Source organism: Capricornis sumatraensis, chromosome 7 (genome assembly GCF_032405125.1).
Source record: "Capricornis sumatraensis isolate serow.1 chromosome 7, serow.2, whole genome shotgun sequence".
In the NCBI taxonomy this organism is placed as follows: domain Eukaryota; kingdom Metazoa; phylum Chordata; class Mammalia; order Artiodactyla; family Bovidae; genus Capricornis; species Capricornis sumatraensis.
In genome coordinates this window covers 58183114-58203587 of record NC_091075.1, presented here as the reverse complement: position 1 = coordinate 58203587, position 20474 = coordinate 58183114, and the positions used below count along the sequence as shown (strand labels likewise).

At 37.1% G+C, this 20474-nt stretch overlaps 1 protein-coding gene across 1 annotated transcript in view; it reads right to left on the bottom strand.

The window, feature by feature from the left end:
* The window catches only part of DTHD1 (death domain containing 1), an 86749-nt gene that overhangs the window by 49313 nt on the left and 16962 nt on the right, over positions 1–20474 (bottom strand). Inside the window, exons 6-7 of the mRNA XM_068974941.1 lie at positions 6228–6392; positions 4543–4832 (exon numbers count right to left, since the gene is read on the bottom strand). Of these exons, the coding sequence (XP_068831042.1) occupies positions 4543–4832; positions 6228–6392 (455 nt within the window). The remainder of the gene's footprint in view (positions 1–4542; positions 4833–6227; positions 6393–20474) is intronic.

The window sequence follows — 20474 nt, the reverse complement described above, 5'->3', positions numbered from 1 at the left end:
GAGAATCTTCCACAATTTGTTGTGATCCACACAATCAAAGGCTTTAGCATAGTCAATGAAGCATATTTTTCCTGGAATTTCTTGCTTTTTCTATGATCCAACACATGTTGGCAATTGATCTCTGGTTCTTCTGCCTTTTCTAAATCCAGTTTGTTAATCTGGAAGTTCTTGGTTCACGTAGTACTGAAGTCTAGCTTAAAAGATTTTGAGAATTACCTTGTTAGCATATGAAATGAGGATCATTGTATGGTCATTTGAACATTTTTTGTCATTGCCCTTCTTTGGGATTGGAATGAAAACTGACCTTTTCCAGTCCTGTGGCCTCTGCTGAGTTTTCCAAATTTGCTGATATATTACGTGCAGAACTTTAACAGCATTGTCTTTTAAGATTTGAAATAGCTCAGCTAGAATTCCATCACCTCCACTAGCTTTTAAAATTTGCTTTTAAATGTCCCTTTTTTATTTTTTGTCACTATATCTTTTATGGCAAAATTGCCTTATGATCAATAAATTATTCAGTAAAAATGCTCACAGCAAAGATATCTATGACAAAAATACCAGACATGATTTCTAATGTCTTTCCCTCTAAACCTCCAGCATTCTTTGCTTGGTTCATTGCAATGGCTTATTGATGTATTTTCCTGCTGCTAACTTGCCTTACATCATCTAATATCAACACAGATATAATCTGACCCAGATTGTGTGACAACCTTGTTGAAAATCCTTCAGGGCTTTCCATTTCACTTAGAATAAAAGGAAAAGTCCTTGAAATGCCCTTCAAGGCAGGAACAGTATCCATTTCATCTCCTCCAAGTCTCATCTCCTTCTCTCTCATCCAGCCATCTCAGCCTTCTTGCTCTGTCTGGGACAGACTCTCCTGGGATAGGACCATGGCTTGCTTTCTTATCTTTGAGCCTCTGCTGAAATGGTACTTTCTCAAAAAGATCTTCTTGGATGAGTCTATTTAAAATTACAAATCTGCCACTCTCTCTGAGACTTTCTATATCCCTTCCCTGCTTTCTTCTTCTTTAAGGACGCTTCCATCTCATTAAGCTATACATTTTATTCACTTATTTGCTTCTTCTATGTCGCTCTGCAGTGAAATACAATGTAATAAAGGAAAGGAATCTTTGTTAAATGAATAAAAGGATGGTCATTTTAACACTCTTAACACTTGTGTCTGGGAAAACTACTTCTCTAGGCCAAAGAGTATTTGGAGAAACTTGGACACACACAAACTTCTTTAGGGCGTTACTTAGTGTTATGAGTGAGTTGTGCTAAGGCATCATTATGTAAAATTCTCTCTGCCCCTTTCCCAGCATTTTATGAATTTTATGAGCACTGGGGGCTTAGATGGGATACACTAGAAAGCTTAAGTGCTATATCAACACCTATAACCTAGAGAAAGAAAGCAGATTCTAGCTGTGTCCAGAGGAATGCCAAAGGCCAATGTAAAGGGGAACACCTATATGTCTGATTTTCTCTTAGAAGTAGAAATAATCTCCATATGGCAAGATCCTCAATCAAAAGAATAATCTATATTCCATGTAATGAATTTAGAGGGCTTGCCTGGTAGCCCGGACTTCCCTGATAGCTCCATCTGATAGCTCAGTTGGTAAAAATCTGCTTGCAAAGCAGGAGACCCCGGTTTTATTCCTGGGAAGTATCCACTGGGAAGATCCCACTCTAGTATTCTTGGGCTTCCCTGGTGGCTCAGATGGTAAAAATCCACCTGCGATGCAGGAGACCTGGGTTCGATCCCTGGGTTTGGAAGATCCCCAGGAGAAGGTTATGACCACTCACTCCAGTATTCTGGCCTGGAGAATTCCATGGACTATATAATCCATGGGGTCACAAAGGCCATGGAACCAGACATGACTGAGCTTCTGACTACAATTAATCTACAGATTTTGATATTTCTCAGAGAGAAGCCATCTAAATTTATTTAAGTTTTAAATACTTTTAATCACACAATACTATAATGTTGAGTTTATCCCCAAGGTTTTCTCTTCATTCTTTGAACAAATACTTCTTATAGCTTTTAGGTACCATCCTAGGTGCTTGGAATTGAATAGTTCTCACTAATTAAAGAGATAGTCCTCTCTTGGGACTGTAGTCAGAGACACTGATGTTGATCAAGCAATTAAAAATAAATAGAAGATTAAATCTATGGCCATTTCCAATGAGTTACATAGAAATCTGAAAAAGTAAATATGAACTGACATAATCAGGAAAGACAGGAAAGGCTTCTCTGAACCTGGTCATTATAAATGAGAGATGAAAATATAGTAGGAGATAACTCCAGAAGCCAGTGGGGATAGGTCGAGAGATGGACCCGCAGGCAGACAACCCCTGGCTGTGTGTATTTGAGATTCACAGAGGCTACCACAGGTAGCCAGGTATCAATTCTGGTTTGTTTGTTTTTTTTAATTTTTATTGGAGCATAGTTTGTTTAAGCTGTCGTGTTACTTTCTGCCATACAACAAAGGGAATCAAACAGAGGTATCAGTTCTTTACTGAGGGACTTGCTCCTCTTAGATAGTACTGGGGGCTTATATGGGATACACTAGAAAGATGGATGGAGAAAATCCAGTGAAGCTCCAGGTCTGAATACACATCTCTAAAAAAGGCAAAGCAGGAAGGATCCTGGCACTCTGCCTGATGAATTTTCCCTGACTGAAGAGGAGTATTCCATTCCTATATTGAGGAACTGTGAACACACTGGCTGTCTCCAGGCACTTTTATTTTAGCATATGCTCCCCACTTCCCCCTTATAGACGACAGTACATTTCACCACTGCCTATGAGAATCACAGTAACTCTCTCCTGTTTAGGGCAGGAAGTAAACACAGCTGCTGGCCCAAGTATTACAGGAAGTCTTTTGCATCATTAGTTTGGGTGAGACACTTCCAGGTTTTGACTATATCTTAGAGAGATTGTCCCAGGGTGGTTTCTTCTCTGGAAGCCAAGTAGGAGGGATGTCTTATACCCTTCCTTCCTCTCCTCCTCTCCTTTCCTTCCCCTTTTTCTGATATTGTGTCACTTACTCCCTAGGTCCCGACAGCTGGCTCAGATGGCTGAGACAATGTCTGTAACAGTGGAAGAGATACTTCAAATTGGGACACTTTGAATCTCACTTATTTCTGAAAAACCAAAAAAGGTCAGCTGAAGCTTTAAGCCACATCATTTTGGAAACAATAGAGTTGGAGTAATTTTTAAAATTAGAAAACAGAAACCATTAAAAAATCAATGGGATCTATATTAATTTATAAATAAACAGAGAATATTACTTTAAGTCAAGTCTATAATGGGACTCCTGGGCCAGAAATCCCCACAAAACCCATCCCTGAATTTCCCGCCACATCTCCTCCTTTACATGCACACTGTTAGATCTTATTCTATCTCAAGGAAGGGAGTTAGAAAGGGAAAGGAGTCTTTTTCATAAAAATAAATGCCTATGATGGCAGCACCCCCAAAGATCTTCTCTTCTCTCACACAGCTGTTTTCTCTCTGTGTTCTTTTTGCTTCCTTTTCTTCTCTTTTTAGCTTTTCTACCTCAGTCATTTCCTTACTTCTCCTACCTCTCCTGTCACCTCTCATAGTCATTTACCTTGTTTTCCTTGGCATCATATATTCATTCATTCTCTATGTATTTACTGAAAGCCCTTGAAGTGCCAGGCACTATTCTGGTCTCAGGGATGCAGAGCAAGAAAGACACAGTCACTGCCCTTGTGGAATCTACATTCTAGTCAAGAACACAAACATAGGAATGAAAACTATAAGAACAAATAAATAATTTCAAGTTGTGGTAAGATTTGTAATAAAAATAAAAGATCACTGGATAAATGTAAAGATAAGAGGTAAGCAGGGGTATGTCATCTGGATTTGAGGTTCGTAGCAACTTTCAAAACCATTTGAGTGTGGTGAAACTTACTGACTCCTTCTCAGTGTAGTCTTTTAGGCATATAAAATAAAAGAAATGGAATTATAAATAAGGCAATTATACTGAAACATATTTCTATCCATTCATCTCTTGGGAGTGCACTGACCCCAGATCAGATTCTTTGCAGGACAACATAAAGAGTTTTGATATTGTTTGACGTAGAATAGGAGGTAATTATAAAGGTTTAACTGGGGGGAGTAATAAAGCATGATTTATATTTTTAAAGGATCACTGTTGTTACTGTATGGAAATACATTTTGTTTCACATGGCTAATAGTAGAAGCAAAGGAATATTTAGAAAGCAACTGCATTGGTGTTGGAAAGATGATCCTAACATAGTCTCAGCTAGAGCAGTTATGGAGAGAAGACTATTTCCAAAAGAGTGTCACTTAGAGTAGGCCCATAAGGGAACATGCATGCCCTAAGAAGAGAAGAAATAGACTGGAAAGAAGGATGTAAATAAGTCCTTTTCCTTTTCCTACTTTTCCAAAGCCTTCCCTCAGTCCTTTGAAGACTCTTTTGAAGCACATTTAGTGAACTCCATCTGAAGCACGTGGCTGATAGCCCACAGCATATACAAAACAATTTCATGATACTTACTTGAAGCAAATATATTTCCAGTAAATCGTAAAAGAAGCAATTCTCCTTCTTTCACTTGGAAATGGCGAGATGGTTCTGGAGGACCACTAGAAGCTTCTGAGCGCAAGTTCCCAAGCACCTGGTATAAATCTTTAGAAGGCACCACTAAAATAACAATTCTACGTGGGTTGTCTTTCCGGTAATAAAGTATAGCACAGGCAGTGGTGCTGAACATGGCTTCTTCCAAAGACTTCACAAAGGAAACCAAATGGCTGTTGTCCACATTGGAAGAAGAGTGAAGCACGATAAACCTGCATGGAAGTAAAGAGGAGTGACCTGAGGGAAAACAACCAGGCTCAAAAATATCACAAATAACTAACAACACCTCCCAAAAGCCATTAAAAACCAAGCCTCCTTTAAAAATCAAGCATTCTAAAGACTGATTAAATTCATTAATGGGATGAATTTGAATGATTGACTTGAATAAAACTCTTGGCAGTCAGGAAACCAGCTTAAATCAAGCTAAATCTAAAACAGATGCCCATAAACAAAGAAATCATCCAGTTTCAGCTTAGCTCTACCTATGGAAGCATATTTTAAGTTACATTTTACCTAGCATTACCAAAGAGTACCCCTTCAAAAAGAGAAAGATAATCAAGATAATCCATTTATTATCAATAATATCCTAATATTAATAGGATAAAAATATACATCATATTCAGTGAGGATTGAAATATTCATCTCATCACTGTGTGATAAGGGTTGTTATGGTGTACCCCAGATGGTTTGAATTGTGTCATTTCCACCCAACTTCTGTATTGGAGGGCAGATCCCCAATACCTCAGAATGTGACCTTATTTGGAGGTATGTTCTTAACAGAGGTAATCAAATCAGTGTGAGGTCATTAAAGAGCCCCCTCCCCAGCACAGCCCCACATCCACAGACGAAGACTAACTGATGAAAGGGTATAAAGCCAGTCTCCTCGGTACTCACATCAGGGCTCTCCTGAGGTGTCAGGCTGAGGTAAAACCTCAACTTAAGCCACAGTTTCTCGCATTTCTTCCCTTGCCTCTATCTGCTTTTCTCCTCAACAGGAGTCCCCTGGGAGCCTTCTCTCAGTCTGTCACCTGCATTCTCATTTTAGACCCTTTCTAGGGAAACTGACCCCCAACAATTGTAGATGTAAGCTCTTCCTTTGTAAGATAAAGGCTGTCTTTGGACATGTGATGGCCCTCTCTTTATGAGTGTCTACTTCTCATGAACTTTAAAATGTCTAAAACTCTTCTTGTAATGAGCTGTCTAGAAAACATGGAAATGAGAGAGCAAAATGAGGACACAGAAATAACAAATTCAGTTAATACATACGTAGGAGATGAGCATAATAAGAACAGTTAATTACTATCTCCATGGAATTTCAGAAATGAAGACACTATTTTAGAACTATTTTGGAGTTAGAAGAAAGCTATAAAAATAAGTCTAAGTTAAGAGTGGTTTCCAACAGCACTTATTAAACTATCATGAATGAAATTACAGATAGTGTGTTCATGTCAGATCTAGTTTGCATTTTAAACACACCCTAAAGGACTATTCATATCTCTATCTGAGAAATAAAAAAAATCTAATCCTATGATTCTACTTCTATAAACATCAATTACAAGCCATCAGAATATAATATCATCAACATTTATTATTTACTATTGTATTACCTCTCTAGATGTTCACACAATTCAAATGATATCAAGCCACTCTGCACGGATCTCACCACGATATCATCAAGCACAAACCAACCACTCTCCCGGCTTCTGAATCCCAATAATTTAAAAGATTCACAAGCATTGTTCCTGGGTCTTCTTATGGAAGTGCTTTTTGTCCTATATTACAGTAGCAGGAGAGAAATTTGTAAGATTTGTGTAGCATAAATCATATTTAATTAATTCATTCTTTCATTAAGTGAACGATCCAATAACAGTTCTTTAAGTATATGTTGTGTGCCAGTCATTATACCATGCACCAAGAACACAAAGATAAGAAATATTTTGCCCTTGCTCAACAGAAGCTCACAGTATTAATCACAGGACAAGGTGATCTGTGTAGGAATGAAGGGAATGTATGAGACAGTTTAACAACACAAGGAGAGCTTGCAAAGTGGCAATGCTAATATTCAAGATGAGCTTTGGAGAATGAGAAGCATTTTGCTCCTAGCAAAAAAGTTAAAGGAATATCCCAAGACAGTAAACTCGCTGATGTAAACCAATACTTTAGGATAGCCAAGACTCATGATATAGCAACCATAAATTCTGGAGCAATGCCACCTACTTCCAAATTCTGGATGGCTCTGCCTTGACCTCCCTATATCTCAGTCTTCTCATCTGTAATATGAGTGTAATGATACTATCAATCTTATAGGATTAAATGAGTTACAGTTTGTAAAGCACATAAAATTGTATAAGCGTAAATGGTGTTGATATTCTCATCCTAATTCCTACAGCAGGCTTGGTCAATTAGCTTTCTTGTACAATTCTCCTTGCTAACCTGCCCCACCTTAAAGCCTTAAAAGAGGCAGTTATACGCATTATGTGACACTTTCCCCTAACCAGAGCTGATTTTGCTAACAGTGGATCAATTTCCAACACCTAGACAATTTGATTCCTGTCTTTGAAATTTAACTAATAAAGAGGCCCAGAGATTGTATTATAACTTGTTGCCCTTTGGTTGTAGTGCCCTGGGCTATGAAAATGAGTAAGCAGAGAGATTATTAAGAAAGAAATGCCAGAGCAGATGTGAAGAGAGAAAAGGAAAAACAATAAACAAAAAAACATGATCAAGTAGTGTAGGCTAGGAGATGGAGAAAGCAGAGATTAAGTATTGAAGCCTTACAATTAATTCTTCTTTTCTTAAATTCACTGAAACAGATACCCGTTCCTCATAATTAAAGAAAGAAAATTCCTTGATACTGAATATCTTGCTGTAAAAAGAAAAACGAAACCTGGTCTAATGATGCTACATCCCATAAGAGGATAGAACAACTCTAGCTCTACATCCCGTAAGAATGAAGACAGGGGGCATACCTGGTGGGCCAGTGGTGAAGAAACGCCCTGCCAGTGCAGAGGATACAGGCTCATTCCCCTGATCTGGGAAGATACTACATACAGTGGAGCAACTAAGTCCAAGCGCCGCAATTATTGAGCCTGTACTCTAGAGCCCAGGAGCCGCAACTACTGAACCTACCTGCGGCAACTGTTGAAGCCCATATGCCCTAGAGCCTGTGCTCTGCAACAAGAGACACCTGCATACCCCAACTAGAGAGTAGCTCCAGCTAACCACAACTAGGTAAGTAGCCTACCCAGCAACAAAGACCCCACACAGCCAAAAATAAATAAGTGAAACTACATTTTAAAAAATTAAAAGAATTAAGACAAGGACTTCCCTGTAGGTCTAGTGGTTAAGACTCCTTGCTTTCATGACAAGGGATGTGGATTTGATCCCTGCTCAGAGAATTAAGATCCCACATGCTACACTATGGGGCCAAAAAAGTTAAAACAGAAAAAAAAAAAAAGAAGAAGAAGAAAAGAAAACAAACAAACAAAAAAGAATGAATCTCACATCTTCATTTGTGAATAGAATTAGGTATGTGTTTAAAACCACTTTAGTTTCACAGGTTGAGCTATCTTATGAACTGGAATGAGGAACTGAACTATGTTTAAAATGTCTGCCCTTAAAAATTTAGACTATGTTGATCAACCCAGATTAAAATCAAGAGGATAGGGGGAAATGTAAGTTTTTAGCTTTTGGCTTATAACCACAAATCTGGTAAATTTTTAACACTTGGAAGTTAATGATCTATTAACACAGGAAGATATACTGAATCCAGAGTTTTAGTCATTTACTATACATTGACTTAATTATGTGTAATATTAATTTTTTCTGATTAAAGACTACTTTTTCCCTGCTAATAGCCTAAGTTTTCTGTGAAAATCTACATGTTATCAACTGTGGTGGGATTGACCCTTCTTCCAGGTCTAGGTGGGCGTTTGATTTGAGCCACATAGTACATTTGGCATACGTCAGTGCTATTTGCCAAAATACCTGATTTCTGCACATTCTGAGCACATGATAGAATTGTACTTCCTTGTTCCCTATGGTTGAGTGGGGCTATGTGACCAGTTCTGGTTAATGAATATTGAGAAATGTCATTTTGTCATTTTCAGGCTAAGTATGTAACTGCTAGTTTAAGTGTATCTAAAGCTCTTTTTTCTGCTACCATGACAGCAACAAAATGATGACTGCCCTTCAAATTAAGTCTGGGAGAGAGATGACCAAGAGGCAGCCTGTCTTTGATGAATCAGGTTTTTGTTATTTTGTGATAAACTAGGCGAGCCTGCCTCGTCTAGCACGTCTTCCTTTTGGTTTCAATGATCTGTTTAGTGATGGGTTTGTGACAGATTTGGAGTAAGAATAAGACCCAGGGCTTTTATGTATAGCCATGGGGAAAGGATGATTCTCCTTTTCTACTGAACTTGGAGTTTTGAAGATGTAGAAATATTGCCAGCATGAGGAATATGTATGTCAAAGAATGAAACCAGCACAGAAAAAGGCAGAAAGAGAAGAAATACTTAAAACTAATATTTTAATATTATTCTTTATGGCTCAAGTGAAATATTAAAATAAAAGTATTCCTAGATTTGTAATTTACATTGGCGAAGGCAATGGCACCCCACTCCAGTACTCTTGCATGGAAAATCCCATGGACGGAGGAGCCTGGTAGGCTGCAGTCCATGGGGTCGCCAAGAGTTGGACACGACTGAGTGACTTCACTTTAACTTTTCACTTTCATACATTGGAGAAGGAAATGGCAGCCCACTCCCGTGTTCTTCCTTGGAGAATCCCAGGGACAGGGGGCCTGGTGGGCTGCCGTCTATGGGGTCACACAGAGTCAGACACGACTGAAGTGACTTAGCAAAGGATTCTGTTTCTTAAGCACTTTGAGTTTGTTTTTCTGTCACTTAGAATCAAAAAAGTCCTTAATGATATGAAGATAAAATTTAGACTATTTTTTTCCATTGAGATACAATATACATACAACTTTATGTGAGTTTGACATGTACAATGTGATGATTTGATACTTGTATATATTGACAAGTATTGCCATAATTAGGTTAGTTAGTACATCTATCATTTAAAATTTAGTCTTTAATATGATAATAGACACAACTTGTATTGAAATTAAATAATTTGATGACATCCTTATTTATCCCAGATGTTCTTAACAACTCTGCAATTAAACTCTTTGTTTTATACATACCATTAGCAAACTTTGACAAGTAGTATTACCTGGCAGTGAGTAGCCCTTGATCAGATTCCACAAAAGATGAGATTTTGATATACAAATAGTTCCATAAAACATAATCAACCTTTATTAAATCAACATTTATTCAAGAACAGCTGACTTTGCTATTTCTTGGGTACAAGACTCTTTCCATGTCCAAAATTCCAGGCATTGAGGGAATTATGTTTGGCCCATTTGGGGTCAAATATTCAATTACACTGAACACTGAAGAACATGAAAACTTCTATGAGCTCCACATGGATGGAAAAGACAATTTCTAGAATATCTGGTATAATTACCTAAAAAAAAAGTAGAAGGATACACAAACCAGCACATATCCGCCCTAGGCTGCCTTTTTCAAGTCTTACAGTGTATTGATAACATAATTTCCAGACACATGCCTTAGTGCCACACAATTAAATATCTTTCTCCAAGATAAAAATATCTGTTCCAAAGTACCTCAATATTTTGTCTCTGCAAATAGACAATACAGGGGATTTTTCAAGGATACTTTCTTTTTTTGTTTATTAGACTAAATTTTTAGTGCAGTTTTAGATTCATAGTAAAAAGGAGAGGAAGGTACAGAGATTTCCCATATATCACCTACTCCCGCAAATGCATAACTTCCTCCATTTATCCCCATTCCCCATTCCCCACCAGAGTGGTATGTTTACTATAATTGATGAACTTGCATTGGCATAGCATAGCCACCCAAAGTCCATAATCTCATTAGCGTTCACTCTTTGTGTTGCACTGAACGGCTCACAATTAAATAATCTGGCAGTTAAAAAGTGAAAGTTGTTCAGTCTGTCCAACTCTTTGTGACCCCATGGACTATACAGTCCATGGAAATCTCCAGGTCAGAATACTGAAGTGAGTAGCCTTTCCCTTCTCCAGCAGGTCTTCCAAATCACAGGCAGGTTCTTTACCAGCTGAGCCACCAAGGAAGACCCAAAATACTGGAGTGGATAGCCTATCCCTTCTCCAGCAGACCTTCCCAACTGAGAAATTGAACCAGGGTCTCCTGAATTGCAGGCGGATTCTTAACCAGGTAAGCTATCAGGGAAGCCCTAAGTGCTTCAAAGGAGAGGAATGTTCTGACAATGAACATGCCCAGGAATCTTCCTTAGACGAGGCATCCAATTCTAATTTCCCCTACAGGAACCCTAGAAATGGAAATGGCAACCCACTCCATTATTTTTGCCTGGAGAATTTCATGGACAGAGGAGCCTGGCGGGCTACAGTCCATGAGATCGAAAGAATAGGACATGACTGAGTGACTAACACTTCAGTGGATTTGGACAAATACATATGGGCACATGTCCATCATTATAGTATTGTACAGAGTATTTTTACCAACCTAAAAATTCTCTGTACTGTGCCTGTTCATCTGTCTCCAATGACAAACTCCTATAACTATGATATTTTACTATCTTCATGGTTTTGCCATTTCCAAAATGCCATACAGTGTGTATCAGACAGTAGGTAGGTAGCCTTTCCAGATTGGCTTCTTTCACTTGGCAGTATGCATTGAAGGTGCCTCCATGTCTTTCTATGGCTTGTTAGCTCATTTATTTTTGGTGCTGAATAATATTCTATTGTGTGGGTGTTATTTATTCATTCACCTGCTGAAGAACATCTTGCTTGCTACCAAGTTTTGACAGATAAGAATAAAGCTGCTATAACATCTGTGTGTATACATTTTTAACTCCTTTGGGGGAAATACCAAGGAGTGCTATTGCTGGATCATATGGTGGGATTATATTTAGTTTTGTAAGAAATCAACAAACTATCTTCTGAAGTGTACCATTTTGTATTTCCACCAGCAACGAATGAGAATTCCTGTTTTGCCCCATCTTCACCAGCATTTGAAGTTGTCAGTGTCCTGGATTTTGGTCATTCCAATAGGTATGCAGTGATATCTTTGAGTCTCACTTATAACATCTTTTCAAATTCTTATTTGGCAACTGTATGTTGTCTTTGGTGAGGTATCTATTAAAGTTTTTGGCCTATTTTTGAATCAGGTCTTTGTTTTCTTATTGTTGAGTTTTAGGACTTATTTATAAATTTTGGATAACAGTCCTTTATCAGATGTACATTTTGCAAATATTTGCTCCCAGTTTGTGGCTCATCTTCTTACTCACTTGGCATTTTTTGCCCAGTGTAGAAGTTTCTAATTTTATGAGGTCCAACAATGTCAATTATTTCTTTCACAGACTATACCTTTGATGTTTTATCTAAAAAGTCATTGCCTTACACAAGATCATTTAGATTTTCACCTATGTTAATTCTAGGAGTTTTGTATGTTGTTGTGTTTCATATTTATGTTTACATGCTACTATTTTGGATTAACTTTTGTAAAGGGTATAATATTTGTGTCTAGATTCATTCTTTTTGCGTGTGAATGTTCACTTGTTCCAACTCCATTTGTTGAAGAGACTGACTTGGCTCCATTGTATTGCCTTTTTCCCCTCATCAAAGATGTATACAAGTTGGTTGTATTTCCTGGGTTCTCTATTCTGTTCTATTGGTCTATGTGTCAATTCTTAAGTGGTCACTACCACACTGTCTTGATCACCGTAGCTTTATAGTTCACCTTGAAGTCAGGCAGGGTCAGTCTTCCAATGTTGATCTTCCTTAATACAGTAAGTCCCTTATATATGAATGAGTTCTGTTCTGAGAGAGAGTGTATAAGTCCACTTTGTTCATAAGTCCAACAAAGTTAGCCTAGGTACCCAACTAACGTGATTAGCTATATAGTACTATGCTGTAATAGGTTTAATGTATTTTTCATGCAAATAATAAATAAAAAACAAACAAAAAATAAAGGAATCATTTTTAATCATGAAGTACCTTGAAAAGTACTGTAGTAGATTACAATAGCTTGCACACAGGGGCTGCCATCTAGTAAAGAAGCAAAAAGAGTTACTGACTAGAGGAATGAGAAGTGGGAGATGGTAGAGCTGATGGATCATCAGCAATAGGAGTTGGAGGGCAAGCTGCAATTTCACTCATGCCTGACGTTGATGGCACAGGTTCTGGTTTCTTGCTGGATTAAATTCTATCTACCCTCTTGAAAAAAAAATCCAGTGATGTCTGGTAGTGGCTCTTTTTTTCTTGTCATAGATGACAACGTAGCTTTGGATTGCATTCTGCAATAGCTGCTGCAACCTTCATGTACCATTCTACATCTGGGTCCTGTCCCTCAAGAACAAACAGTACCTCCTCAAATAAAGAAAATCTCCTTGCCATTTCCTGTGTCATGAATCTCTTTGGTGTTTCAGTTACTCCTTTTTCCTTTGGTTTCTCTTTGTTCTTTCTCTGTTGCGCATTCACTGTCTCATCCACATTAAAAACCTGCTTAGGTAAATGAAAGCATTAGCTGCTCAGTTGTGTCCGACTCTTTGCGGCTTCTTGGACTGTAGCCTACCAGGCTTCTCTGTTCATGGGATTCTCTAGGCAAAAATATTGGATTGGGTTGCCATTTCCTTCTCCAAGGGATCTTCCTAACTCAGGGATTGAACCCAGGTCTCCTGAATTGCAGGCAGATTCTTTAACATCTGAGCCACCAGGGAAGACTAAGTAAATACTTGCTTTCATCAATATAGTGAATATAGTGAAGTCGCTCAGTCATGTTCGACTCTTTGTGACCCCGTGGACTATAGACTACCAGGCTCCTCTGTCCATGGGATTTTCCAGGCAATAGTCCTGGAGTGGATTGCCATTTCCTTCTCCCAACCCAGGGATCGAACCCGGGTCTCCCACATTGTAGACAGACGCTTTACCAACTGCCAGGCAGCATTAAGCTAAGTGGAACTTGATGCTGATCCAGGTGGTACTAGTGGTAAAGAACTCACCTGCTGATGCAGGAGACATGAGAAACTCTGGTTTGATCCCTGGGTCAGGAAGATTCCCTGGGTTAGGGCATGACAACCCACTCCAGTATTCTTGCTTGGAGAATTCCAAGGACAGAGGAGCCTGGCAGGCTACAGTCTGTAGGGTCACAAAGAGTTAGACATGACTGAAGCAACTTAGCATGCGTGCATTCACACACTTAGAAGTTTCTCCATTTCTTCTATCACTTTTCCATGCTTCTCAAATATTATTGCCAACATCATCGACATCATCAGCACAGCAGACTTCACACGTTCTATAATCTTCACAAGTCTTTTTTCTTTAGAATCATACCAGAACAATTCATGTTATAAGAACAAGAGATGTCTATCGTCTTTTCGCCTCGCTCTACTCTCTCAATTATTTTCACTTTTGTTTCCATCATTATCTCTTGGCACTTCTTAGCGGTACCAACTGTATCACCACTGCTTTTACTCTTTTTTCCATATACCCTGGACTTGAAATAAAGATACTGTTCTACTGAATACTCCATAGAACAATAAAGTACACAAAATCACAGCCACTTGAGAACGCATACACACGATGACGTATGCCAGACATGTGAACTAACTTACATGATTGGACATACAGACACATGTTCACATCTTTGAAAATTCACAACTTGCATGTTTGTATGTAGGAGACTTACTGTATTCTGTTGGCCAGTCTGAGTGATATTTTCCTTTTGATTTGGAAAATTAAATTCTTACTTGACTTCCTAATCCACATACCAAAGCTATATAGCATTTAGGAATAAGCCTAATAAAATGTATATAGTACATGTGTGGAGCCTTTGGCAATGCTTCATTGAAAGACATTGGAAAACAACACAAATTGAAGCATATATTACAGGTAATAGATTTAAAGACACAATATACTAAAGATGTCATCTTTCTCCAAACTGACCCATATGTCAGAGGCAATTACCAACAAAACCCCAACAGTTTGTTTTTGTGGACCTTAACAAACTGATTCAATTTTATATGAACGCAAAATTTCAAGGAAAACAAACAAAAAAAATGTGTCTGGATAAGAATAATATGATATGGCTTACCTATCAGGGATCAACTTATCATAAAGCCTTAAAAGTTATGACAGTGTTAGATCAGCTCAAAACTATATAACAAGACTGACCAGTGGAATAGTTCAGAAGAAAATCCGTTATACGACAGAGGAGGTTTCACAGATTGTTAGGGAAACCACTCAATAAATCACACTGTCTATCCACATAAAAACAATATATGAATTCCTGCCTCACATTGTATGTAAAAGTCAATTTCAGATGGATTGAAGACTCACATGAAATCCAAACTTTTAAAATTATAAGATAATAAAGAAGAATATTTTTATAATTTAGGAGATAGAAGTATTTTAGGACTGGGACAAAAAAACACTGATAATAAAAGAAATATATGATAAATTAGTCACATAAATATAAAAATACAGGCCACAAATTGACAAAGGTTTAGCACTGAGACCATTAAAAAAAACCCTATAAATCAATGTAAAAAGTTCAAAAATGAGCAAGAAATTAACAGTTACCTGACATATAAGAAAACACAAATACCTAATAAAAGCCATTATGAAAGATGTCACCTTTATTTTAATCAGAGAACTGCAGATTAAAGCCACAAAACTCCATTTTACAACTATTAGATTTTCAGATTACAAAATCTGGCAATATGCAAGGCTAAAAAATATAAAAAATAGGAGAAGGATGAAATTTAGTTCTACCAGTTCATAAAACCTGTAAAACTGTACATGTGCATACACTATGCCTAGCAGTAAGACTGGTAGATACTCTGAAGAAGTGCTTACACAAATATCCTTTGAGTGAAGAATAACCAAAATAGTAATATCCATGTTAGCAAAAATTGAAACTATGCTAATAACCCCCAATAAAAACAGTGATAATTGAAATACGATGCTATTCAATAGAATATTATACAGAAATGAGAACAAATGTTATACAATTATAAATGGAATAGCAAGACCATAAAACTATATGCAGAAGGGTAGCATTTTTACAAATGGCAAGCACAAAGCCAAACAAGACATTATATATGGATGAATAAAAATATATTGATGAAAGTAAAAAAAATTAAAAGCAAAGAAATGAGTCAAAATTTTCTAATAGTGGTTAACTTTGGTGAAAATGAAGAGTAATTAGGGTAGGGAGGTAAGGGATAGGATGAGAAGAGACAAGTAAGAAGTTGTAACTTTGTTGATAATATATAATTTCTTAAGTTATGAGATAGTTTTACCAGTTTCTCCATTTTATTATGCTTTATATGACAAGCATATTGTACAGATATTCTTGTATATGACTCACATATTTTGATAAGGTGATCTTAAAACCAATAGCATTTTGTAGAAAAGGCATTTTTCATGCAAAAAAAAAAAAACCAGTTTCCCATCTAATTCTCTAAAATATTTCTTGCATAATATGGAATAAGCTTCTATTTAATAAATTAATCTCTCCTTTCATTCAGTTCAGCTCAGTTCAGTCGCTCAGTCATGTCCGACTCTTTGCGACCCCGTGAATCGCAGCACACAAGGCCTCCCTGTCCATCACCAACTCCCGGAGTTCACTCAGACTCATATCCATCGAGTCAGAGATGCCATCCAGCCATCTCATCCTCGGTTGTCCCCTTCTCCTCCTGCCCGCAATCCCTCCCAGCATCAAAGTCTTTTCCAGTGAGTCAACTCTTCGCATGAGGTGGCCAGAGTACTGGAGCTTCAGCTTTAGCATCATTCCTTCCAAAGAAATCCCAGGGTTGATCTCCTTCAGAATGGACTGGTTGGATCTCCTTGCAGTCCAAGGGACTCTCAAGAGTCTTCTCCAACACCAGAGTTCAAACGCATCAATTCTTCGGCACTCAGCCATCTTCACAGTCCAACTCTCAGATCCATACATGACCACAGGAAAAACCATAGCCTTGACTAGATGGACCTTAGTCAGCAAAGTAATGTCTCTGCTTTTGAATATGCTATCTAGGTTGCTCATAACTTTTCTTCCAAGGAGTAAGCGTCTTTATATTTCATGGCTGCAGTCACCATCTGCAGTGATTTTGGAGCCCAAAAACATAAAGTCTGACACTGTTTCCACTGTTTCCCCTGTTTCCCCATCTATTTGCCATGAAGTGATGGGACCGGATGCCATGATCTTCGTTTTCTGAATGTTGAGCTTTAAGCCAACTTTTTCACTCTCCTCTTTTACTTTCAAGAGGCTTTTAGAAATCTTTTCTGGCTCATAATTAAATAACTGTCTTGTTTTGCCCAGAAATCATTCACACATGAAGGAATGTACTACAACAAAAACCTTTTATTCTTTATTTTCAAACTATATTTTGACATCAAATCATTTTATCTTTTTTATATTCTGAGGCATGGATTGCTTCATTGTGTTTCTATTTCCACAGAAAATGTTCAGCTAGCTTTTACTCTTTGATATAAGGACATTAAATAAATAGTTCATATAGGTTTTTACTTAATTGTTTTATGCTCCTCTAGATAGAGAAAATGCATCTCCCATGTCTAGCACTAATAGCAGCAGGGCATATCATAATTTATCAATTTAGTATTGTCAGGAAGTACAGAAAATTAATGGCATGATTTATTTTTCCACAATTTTACTCATTTATTTATTTAATTCACCTAATTCAACATGGCACCAACTATGTCGTAATGATGCTGAGTGATTATAAATGGAAAAGAGAATTTAATAACACTATGGTGTGAGTTAAGATATACAACAGAACAGGGCTGGCACTACGAGAGGAGCAGTCAATCCCTTCTGGAGATCATAGACTATCTTTAGGAGAGAGCTGAGCTTCAACTTACAGAACAAATGAGAGTTCTTCAGCTAATCATGGTAGAAAAAGCAGAGAGATCGTGTACTAAGGCAAAGAAATGGAGAAGAAAAAAGAAATTTGGCTAGTTGAATTGATGACAAATGGCAATCTTAGAACACCAGACAAAATGACACACACACAAATACACAAGTTAGACAAACTCTGAAGCTGGAAAGAAAATCCCCTAGATCTGGGGGGGAAAAAAAAATCTCAAAAAGCTAGAATTCTTTTTCCTCCCTAGGGAACACAAGGGATTGATTCCGTGAATCAGCCTGCCCCAATCCCACCAGTCACGCACACACACCAGATGTATGTGGTCTGGAGTCTAACACGCACTTAGGCACATTATATACAGCCTCCAGCTGTCCGATAGAGCTAACTCAGTCATAAAACTGGAATCCCCAAAAGGACAGTACTGGCCTTGAAATGAGAAACAACAAAAACAACCAAAATCCCTTTGAACACTGACTCAAGAAAGCAACAATGAAGCACATAAAAGCTTCTCTGAGTGGAAAGGAAGGGAGAAGAGTTGATCTGATCAAAAATGATAATCAATACTTGGAAATAAATTTCTAAAGTTAAAATTCATAGAGTAGAATTAGTATGAAAGACAATTTACTAGTTTACACCGTGTAAATGGATATCACAGTTAATACCATGCTCATAGGTAAAATAATCTGAATGAGACTTAGAATGGAAGTGTTTACAATGATTAAAGGAATAAAAGAAGAAATAGTAAGCATAATGAAACAATAGAGGACCTCAGAAAAGATATTTAAAATTTTTTTAAATATAGCAATAGCCGTTTAGAAGAGAATTATAATTATTAAAATGAACAAGTTAAACAATTGACAGTAAAATTGGTAAAATATATGATAAATCTAAGGAAATCTCCACAAATGTAGCATGTAAAATAATAAAAATATTTAAGATTAAGGTGGACATTCATATATATTATGTTTAACCTATTTATATTTACTTAATATAAATGATTATTTTATTTATATATTTTCTCTTTAATTTCACCATGCTCTGTTACCACTTTGCCGTATGAATTTTTACTTTGCTTTTGCTTTTATATTATTTATCTTCAATTCTAAATTTTTGAAAATGAGTTAATGTCCTATTCTTGATCTGTTAAATTTTATTTTATCCTCAACTCATTAATTTTATCTATTTATTTATTTTGCTAAAAACAAGTGAGTAGTACATTTTGTAAGCACTTGTATTTAAAAAAAAAAAAAAAAACTTGCTTGTTAGGTGAAAACCCTAATTCCACATCTTCCCTTCAAAACTCTGAAGGCTTTAGTCGGTTTATCCTTGATATTTCATGCTACACAGAATGAGCCTGGGGCTAGACTGATTTTATTCTTTCTTACTTGATCTATTTCTGCTGAATGAATGCTTATGGACTTACATTTTATTTTAAAATACATTTCAATTTTCTATGTTATGTCTAAAGTATAGGTTTATTTTTTTTCAAAAATTTTGAAATCAACACTTTATAACTCAAGGTTTCAGAAAATTACATTTCTGTGCCTTTGATTATTACTTCTTTCGTGGTTGTTTTGGTCTTTTTCTCAATGGTACTTAAAATTCTTAAGTTATATCACTTTAGATGAGTCCTTATCATACCTTGGTGACTTTTCATCTCAGTTGCTTATCTTTGTATCTCATCCTGTTGTTCTTTTTTCTTTTCTGCTCCATCCTGATGGTCATTTCTATATTTTTTTTTCATTGTTATGTTTGTTCTTCTTTGAAGTCTTGGTGTTAATTGGTATCATTTTTTTCCCTTACAAAAATCATGGAGGAATTGGGTGTTTTCTTATCTTTGAGTGAACATCTGTTCACCCATTTTCAATTTGGTTGCCATTTGAATCTTTCATAGATCTAGAGGGCAAAATTTCTAAGCCAGTTTTCAGTGTCTAGTCATTTTTGCTGAGTATAATTTCTCTGGACAAAGGTGTAACTTCTCCTATCGGTATTGACTAGATTTCCAGTACTTTGAGTCAATGAAGTGTATGAAAATGTGCCATCCCCAGTATGTGTATCTTTTAGAGATCTTATTGCCTCTACTCTTATCCCTATATTTTGGCGATTTCATTTTTGACAGTGCAATACACTGCCTCCAATTTCTCTCCACATTCTGCCCTGTTGTTTCTGAGGGATGTAGAAATACAGCAAGAGAGAGGCAAAAGAAATATTGATCCAGTTACTTGCACAAATGATATTTGAGTATGACAGGGATACATTTTTATTCTCACTGGTGTATATAGACTATGAATAAGATCAACAATTGGGAATAGGAAATTGTTTTATTACTATCTTTCTGGCAAATGTAGCTACCCTGTTTTATTATATAAAGTACATGTCAACACAAATTTATTTTTATTAATCCTTTGCAACCTACCCTAGAGACAACTGAAACACTTATTGGTGCTGCTGCTGCGTTGCTTCAGTCACGTCCGACCCAGTGCGACCCCACAGATGGCAGCCCACCAGGCTCCCCTGTCCCCGGGACATTCCAGGCAAGAACACTGGAGTGGGTGGCCATTTCCTTCTCCAATGCGTGAAAGTGAGGTCGCTCAGTCATTCTGACTCTTAGCGACTCTGTGGACTGCAGCCTACCAGGCTCCTCCATCTATGGGATGTTCCAGGCAAGAGTACTGGAATGGGTTTCCATTGCCTTTCCCAGAAACATTTACTAGATTTTAGCAATAGGTTACCAGTTAGAATCAAATTTTAGAGTTAAGCTCTCATCTTTAAATATATATATATATATATATATATATACAGACATATAAAATATATGTATATAAAATGCGAGGATATTTGAAAGAGAATGTCTCTATCTGTTAAGACTAATATGTTTAAATAGC